Here is an 8,069-nt window from a genome sequence, read left to right as displayed (position 1 = left end):
AGCACCAGCCAGTGTCATCTTTAGCCAAGCTGGACAGGTGCCATCTGCTGAAGATGGTAAGTTTATAAAAAAGTTTTGAATAAAATTTTTGTGAATTAAGCATCATTATGTGTTAATGTTTAAAACTGAAGTTTAAACATTAATAAATGTACAAAACTTACCCAGTGTTAATTTTCTAGAATATTTTTCAATAAAGTGAAAGGTTTCTGAAAAGTGACTGCTACTACAGCTCAAGATTGACTACGGGTAGACCCTGTGAGAAAAACTCAAGTGCTTGTTGCTGGTGTTTCAGAAAGCATACCAGAGTAAAAGGGAAATTTAAAACAATATCCACTTCAACAGTGGCAATGTCTCTGTTCATCCATTTGGCTTTTTACATGTGCTAAAAATGCTGTTTGCCTCAGTGATCAGAGGGCAGTGATTCAGGAACCAAACCAGATGCTTCCTGGGAATAGCTTTAAAAGAGGGAGCAAAATTGCAGCTTTTAAAACCCCAGATCCAGAAGGTACTTGTATTATCTTTTGTTGCTGGATGCTGCAGCCTCATCAATGGCTGGTTTTGGAGTTGTAGCTGCCCTCCTTGTTGTTTGGGCATTGATGCAAAGGAACAACTTGGCAGTCCAGTGTGACTACCAGTAGAAGAAACTTTCAGAGTCTGAGTCTGAAGTTGGCTTTTTATTTCACGAACAGGAGTGCTGCCGTCCTGTAGGAATGTCCTCTCATTGTTCAGCTAACTCACTGTGTTCTGCATAGAGGCTGGGAAGTGAGTTTTCACTGAAATGTGTTTGGTTTATGAAAATGTTATCTTGAGACATCAGCAGTGCTGCTATTTATGATAGTGGAGAGACTTTGGGGAGAAAAACACAGAAGTTGTAGAGCTAATAAATCTTATGTTTGTACCAGGTAGCTTAACTAAAGGCAGTTTCCCCTATTTTGTTCCCTTTTTTGGTAGCAAGCCTGGGGCCATTTGCAATACCAATGCCCTTATCTTCAGAAACAATTACGGGCAGGCAGCTGAATCTCAGAAAATGAATTATCCTGATTTCTTTCTCTTACTACAAAGAGACCCGGAAACCTTTTCCAGTAAAACACCTTGAAGATGAAAGGTCTTTTAAAAGATACATTATGATCTATTTATTTTCAGAATTCATAGATGATAAATCCACGTTAGTCTATACGGGTTTCTACCAGAAATGACAGTTTACAGAACTATTACATAAACTAACATGGAGAACATGTTTCTGTCTAACCATGAGGAAAAATTAAATACAAGTATGATATTCTTTCCATGTAACATTTGAGGGTCTTGCTGGACTTCTCTTAAAGTTTTTATGTGTTTATGTCCATTCAGTAGATGAAACAGAGCCAGACCAACAGGACCTTCCAGAGAGGAAAGCTGAAATTGCAAGGTGTTGGATAAAGTATTGCCTGAATCTTCTGCAAAGCGCTCGAAAATTGCTTGAGGTAACAGAAAATCGGTTCTGTAGCTGTCATTGTCTAACAGCAAACTAAGTCTGCTTTGATGTTTGCAAGAGGAATCAATTTGCAGTGGGTAACAAGAAGTAAGCAATTGCCCAGTGAACAAAACAACAAATACTTGCAGTGTAGCAAGTATTTCATGGTATGCTTTGACTTAAATGCAGCACTTAAGAGTAAGCACAGATAGGAGATCAGCTCTGTAGAGTGATCAGTGCATTGCTTTTACAGCAACCTCACAAATTTTTCTCCTCTCTGCTGCATTTTCTTGCAGCTTGATTTGACAGATACCTTCTTATTTAACTGCTAGTAAGAACACTGTCTTAATATGCAACAGTTTTGCGTGCTGATGTTCTCATTCATTCAAGCATTTGATTAATTCAGATTTGATTCAGCTCATTGAATTCATTTAAGTTTTCCTACAGATGTTTAAAACAGCATTTGCTGAAACGCTTTGTGGAGCAGAGGCTTTGGGCTTAACGTTTATTCCTTTGGCTGTTTTGTCACATAGGGTAGGGAGACTGAACCACCTTAATTTTGTCTTGTCAGAATTGACACTGTAATTTACATTATTCTTTTGTTAATATAAGGCCTAATATATCAATTATTTCTCTTTTGTCTTGTTGCTCACTAGTTCATATTTCAAAGGTGACTCAAAATGATTCAGTGTAAGTATCTCTTTATAAGCCAGATCTGTTTTTAATTAGCATGCTTTCTCATTTCAGGATAACATAGGAGAGCTGGATCCAGACAGGCAATTGGAACTTAAAGCCCAAAGGAAAAAAGAAGAGGATGAAAAAGAGAAGGGCAGGAAAAAAGCTGTTCTTTTTGGGACAAGTGATATATGTGACTCTGTCTTAGCCATGGAGGAGAAAGTAAGCAGTGTCTATCCTTTAGATTTTCAAGAAGCCAGAGAAATCTTCCTGGTTGGCCAGAACTATGTTCAGGAAGCAAAAGAGTTCTTTCAGGTTGATGGTTATGTTACTGACCATATTGAAATTGTTCAGGATCACAGTGCTTTGTTTAAGGTACTTGCTTTCTTTGAAGAAGACTATGAGAGGCGCTGCAAAATGCACAAGCGTAGAATAGACATGCTGGAGCCAATCTATGCAGACCTGAACCCCCAGTACTACCTGTTGATTTGTAGGCAGCTTCAGTGTGAACTAGCTGACACCTATTATGAGATGATGGATTTAAAGGTAGCTATTGGTAACAGGTTAGAGAAATTAGACTCCCACACAGTTAAAAAAATTAATTCTCTGGCTCAGTTCGCAATCAAATATTATGAACTCTTTTTGGATTCTTTGAGGAACCCTGATAAGGTGTTCCCTGAAAAGCTCGAGGAAGATGTTCTTCGCCCTGCAATGGTGGCTAAATTTCATATTGCACGACTATATGGTAAGCTTATTACTTCAGATAGCAAAAAGCAACTGGAAAATATGCAGACATCATTGGAATATTACACATTTCTGGTAGACTATTGTGAGAAGTATCCAGATGCTGTCCCTGCCATTGAAACTGAACTAGAACTCAGTAAGGAGATGGTGAATCTTCTTCCAGCAAGCATGGAGAGGCTAAGAGCAAAGCTGTCTTCATTTGTATAAATACTTGCCTTGGAGGCAAATGGGCACTATCAGAACAGTTACCTGTCCGAGCCAGTGCTGTTGCACAGCTTCTGTACTGATTGATAGAACTAAGGTGTCTGCAGGGACATCCACCTAGAGCCTGCACTAGTGTAACCTTGTGAAAAACTCAGAGCTCTCCTGGTCCATAGCTCACCCACGCTAATGGTATAAACTCTAAATGTAAAGTATAAGTCCAGCTAATGCTTTGTACTGTGTGTCCTATATGTAAATATAAACCTTTTCTCCCTCACAGCTTTTTTTGGCGTATGATTCAGTTTTTAAGTGTAGTGCTGTATGAAAATAGTTTCTTTTAAGAGAATCTTCTTCTCTAAGAACTTTTTTTCTAATAAACCTGAGGCACATTCTTCCAACTAGAATACATTTTCTCTCTTCTAATGTTTGTCCCCAGAAAACTTTATGAATGTGAAGGCAATTTGTTTTTAGTATTTATTTTGTAAGTTGCTTGTTGTTCTTTTCCCTTGTTAATCAAAACCTACTTGATAGAGACTCAATAAATTGACTAGCTTGGCTAAATGTTTCTTCAGAGTCCTTGGAATTCTGTGTCCTGTGAACTAAGATACAATGTATATTTCAACTTAGGCCAAAGTAGAGAGTTGAGAAAGTGTTTCCATATGAGTGTCTTCAGTAAAAACACATGAGCAATTGTAGTGCCAGTAGCCAGAGCAAGAAAACAGCAAACCTTCTTTGTGGTGGGAGGAGATACCCTGCTCTTAATACGTGATAGAGAATTCACAGGTTACAGGTCCCATGCTCTAGTCCTCCAAACATTTGCCTAATACAGCTTAAAGCCCTGGGATGCCATGGATGGCTTCTTACTTTGTGTTGCTCAGGGAGCCCAGGTGCTGTTTTAGCAGGAGCTGTAATTGGGACCTGTCTGAAGTGGTTTTAGATGAAATAAAGGCAGAGCACATTGTCCAACTTTATAGTAAGAGATGATGGCCAGAGATGCCAGGGGACATGGGGCAAGTGAAGGGACAATGTGACTTTTTGCAGTAGTGCACCAGCAGTCTTATCACTGACATGGTGATAGGGTGGGAGGATGTTTACAACACTAGAGGGCATTGAAAGGGAACAGTCAAAACAACTGGATTCTTCTGGAAAATGGAGGGGGAGAAACATTACATTTGCTTAAAGGGTGTGAGGGGAAAGCATGTGCAAAGCAAGAAAGCATGTACATCTGAAATGTGTAGCAAAAATCTCTTCTGCAGAGAATTCTGCAAGCTAGACTGCTAACCACAAACAAATAGGCCAACAAATGGGTGCTGGAAATGAGCGGCAGCAAAACTCAAAACTAGGCCAGCTACTTGTGTGCCTGTAGGAACAGAGAGAGAGTGAGTGCACGTGCCTGTGTTCTTTCTGTTTTACTAAATAATTGTCTAGTCAGCCTCTAGGAGTTTCATTTCTGCAGTCAGATCTTTAATTCAGATTTTCCTGTGGCCTGAAGGTAGGACAGCCCTAGTTTCTTACTGAAACATTTCTCAGCAGGCTGTATTGCACATTATTTTTGTCTGATTTCAGTTAAAGCTAGTGTGCACTTTTGCCACAAACTCAAAAGTTAGAATTTTCTACTAACTTTCAGTTTCACATTCAAGTGGAAGGTGGCAATACATGTTTTGGGTAGTTCTTTGGGGTTTTTTTCCTTCCATACTTTTGCCTTTGATCAAATTTTGTAGACCATGGATTGCCTGCCTCATCAAACTTAGTTTTCTTGTAATTTGGAGGCAGATAGTTTGTGGGCTATCCTAGCATAAAAAAATCATCTTTTTTTTCCCCTTCAAATACTGGTCTGAAGTAAGAATGAAAAGTTACCTGCAGGTAACTGCAAAACTGAATGAAGTTCAGGGTCACGTATGCCTTTTAACTATCAGGTGTATCCCTTTTAATAATTAGATGTATCCCTTTTAACCAATTTAACCATCATGAGGTGTGCAGACAGACACCCTGAATCCACTGGAACCACAGTGAGAGCTCAGCAGACAGGTAAGAGTAGGTCCATAGTTAAGAAGGCCTGATATAAGAGGGATCAGAGCTTTTTCAGCACAATCAGTGTGATTGGCACTGTGGTTTGGAGAGCTCTCTTTTCTGAAGATACCCAGAACACTTCAGCTTTCCAGCTTTTCTTAAAATACATTTCATATAAATGTATATGGACTTACAGAAACCAATTATGCCAGTTCATCTCCTAGAGTAAATGTCCAAGGCTCCTGCCAGCTAATCATATTTTACTAGTGGAGATTATGTTGTGCCAGATGCTCAGCACAATGCACTGTGCTGTGTTTCTTTTAAGGCATGTCTTTTTAAGCAAACCCTTTGAATAATTCCTGTTTGTTCAATGATTTGAGAGAATGAACTTATGTAAGATTGTGTATTTAGTTAAAAAAAAAAAGTAGGCGGGGAGCTTGTTGGATTAGGCAGCAAAGCTCCCTTCAGGAATGTTGAGTTTTAACTGTAAAGTATGTGTGAGGTCAGGCATTTATTTCAAAGATTAATTGAAGATTAGGTTCCTGTGAACTCTGTTTAACCTGCATTTCTATTCCTTTCTGTACAGCAAAAAAGTCTTACAACTGAAACCTCATTTTTGATGTTCTACTAGTTCTTTCTCCTTAGCCAGCATAAAGCAGTAAGATTTACGAGAAGTCCATGTTTGTGCAGAATTCCTTTCAAGTGTGGCATCTGACCTCAGAGCTATAACCTCAGAGTACTTCTTCAAATAGCGTGCAGCACTCATGAGAAGTGATTTGGTTTGACTAAAACCAGTTTTGGTTTAATTGAAGTGCTCTTAATTCTCATGCTGGCTAGAGATATGGTAGGTGTTCTAAAATGGAGTGATGGGGATGGTTGTGCTGTGCTTCAGTATTTTGTGAAAGAAAGAAACCAGTGCCTTGTTCTGCCTCCCTACAAGGTTGTCAGAGCAGGCTCTTTTTTTTTTCTCGAGGTGCCTGGACTGGAGAAGCATGGCGGGAGGTGACTGCTGTGTCCTCTGTTGCTCTTAAGACAGCTGAAGCACCAGGGGCAGTGGGCAGAAGTGAGCCCTGTTGGGGAAGATGAAACAGGAAAGCCTTGGAAATATGATTGCCTGACAAAAGATTTTGGGAATATGAAAACTACAGGCAACATCGAAATGAAAGCCACTTTTGAAATACCAGGTCTTAGTTACTAAACAACTAGAAAACAATGGTATGGCCACTGAAGTAATCCCCTCTTGATTGAACAATACCCTCTGCTTGCAAGCGGTCCAAGGGTCAGAGCAGACCCTACTAGCTCAGCAGAAGGGGTCCAAAGAGTAGTTTTTATGAGTTAAGATGTAACACTCTATGGTAATATAAGAACTCTTATAGGCTGTATGTAAATGCTATAGGATTTGTATCTTGTATTAGATTGGTTAGTGACAATCAGAATATTCAGTACAGAAGATGATTTATTGTATTGTAACCAGGACTTCAGACATTCTCATTCTCTCTTCACTTCTTACTTCTACTTCGATTCTCACTTCTCACTTCTCTTCTACTCATTCTCTCTCTTGCACTTCTACTCTTGCTCTTACTCTTGCTCTTACACTCTCTCTCTCACCCGTTCACTCTCTTGCTCTCTTGGGCCTGCTCAGAGCTGAGTCCAGCAGCTCTGAGCAGTGCCCCAATACCCACGCCCTTTACAATAAACCGGCTGTGTCCCGAGACCTGCCTATAGAGATCTCTCCGTCTCCATCCGTTACCGTCTACGTCCGGCCGTCCCGACTGGACCACAGAACCCCCGAAACCTACAGAGCCCTCACTTCCCCTTTGCAGCAGGAAAGCAGGTCCCCTGTGTTGCAAGGGGAGATGCTGGTGCTGGTTGCTGCCTCTGTGTGGCAAAAGCTCCCTGGGCTGGTTCTCTTCATTTGTGCTCCTGAAAGCTCCTGGGTGGGGTGTTTTGGTCCTGCCCTGGCACAGGCTCGGTGTGGATGGTTTCCTTCTCTGTGTGCACATGGAGACATGTCAGTGTAATGGTGCAGTGCTTGCACTGGGTGCGATTACTGCTGCGCTTCCACGTCCAGAATTACTGTGGGAGCCTGATTAGCCTTGACACCAGACAATGAGAAACACAACTGATCTTGTTAATGTGGTTTCACCTATCTCCCTTTTGCTTGGTGTTCTCTTTTTACTCAGCACTGAGAGAGCAAAGATGACCTTTACTTGTGTGTTTCTATTAAAAGACTGAGATAGTTGGTGTTACCTAGATGTTTTCTGTGGAACTTTTTGTTATAAGATGCCCAGATGTAGTCCTGCGAAGGAGGACATAGCTGGTCTGGCAGCTCACGAGGCAGACCCTTCTGTAGTCTTGAAATTACAGAACCAAAGATTGTTACGTTAAAGCTAAGCGCATAAAGTTGTGGTGAGAAGCATTTGTCAACTTTCTTTCCTCTTTTCATAGATGTTTTGCAACATCTATGGCTATTTTAGAGCTTGCTACGAATGATTAATTTTTGGTTTGAAAAGTGCTTTTACGTACTTCTCAGGAACTCTGTCCAAAGTGCCTCCTAATGCTTTTGCAGTTTGGTGGTTTCTAGCTCTTCCTTGTCATGGGTAGGCGTAAAAACAGCCATTTCCCAATGAGAACTATTTGCCTGGCTGCCTTTTTTCCAAAACCATCATTTGCTGTGTCTTTACAGCTGAAGAGCCAGGCAGACTGTTGGGATACTAAACACAGTACCTTTGGAAAATGTGTTGCTTCCATTCAGAACAGAAAATGTCTGTGATACTGACTACTTGTCTAGGGAGAGGTGAAGGATAATGTGGTGCCTTTAACACCAAAGGTTTTAATAATTTGGGTGTTTATAGCAATGTTTTAAATATCTAGTGCTTGAATTTTTGGCATAGGGTGTGCACAAAATACAGCAAAATCTTTTTACATGCTCATTGCTGTGAAAGAGACTTACTAGTTGGCATTGGACCAAGATGCAAGGATTTCT

The 8,069-nt window shown here is 40.5% G+C and overlaps 1 protein-coding gene across 1 annotated transcript in view; it reads left to right on the top strand.

Annotated features, from left to right (window-relative positions):
• The window catches only part of KIF1BP (KIF1 binding protein), an 11,366-nt gene extending 7,727 nt beyond the window's left edge, over nt 1–3,639 (top strand). Inside the window, exons 6-8 of the mRNA XM_017746182.1 lie at nt 1–56; nt 1,351–1,463; nt 2,201–3,639. The exon at nt 1–56 is cut by the window's left edge and continues 25 nt beyond it. Of these exons, the coding sequence (XP_017601671.1) occupies nt 1–56; nt 1,351–1,353 (59 nt within the window). The 3' untranslated portion in view covers nt 1,354–1,463; nt 2,201–3,639. The remainder of the gene's footprint in view (nt 57–1,350; nt 1,464–2,200) is intronic.
• The last annotated feature ends 4,430 nt before the right edge of the window (nt 3,640–8,069 follow it).

This window comes from Corvus brachyrhynchos, unplaced genomic scaffold, assembly GCF_000691975.1.
Source record: "Corvus brachyrhynchos isolate BGI_N302 unplaced genomic scaffold, ASM69197v1 scaffold279, whole genome shotgun sequence".
Classification (NCBI taxonomy): domain Eukaryota; kingdom Metazoa; phylum Chordata; class Aves; order Passeriformes; family Corvidae; genus Corvus; species Corvus brachyrhynchos.
This window is presented reverse-complemented; position numbering and strand designations above follow the sequence as displayed.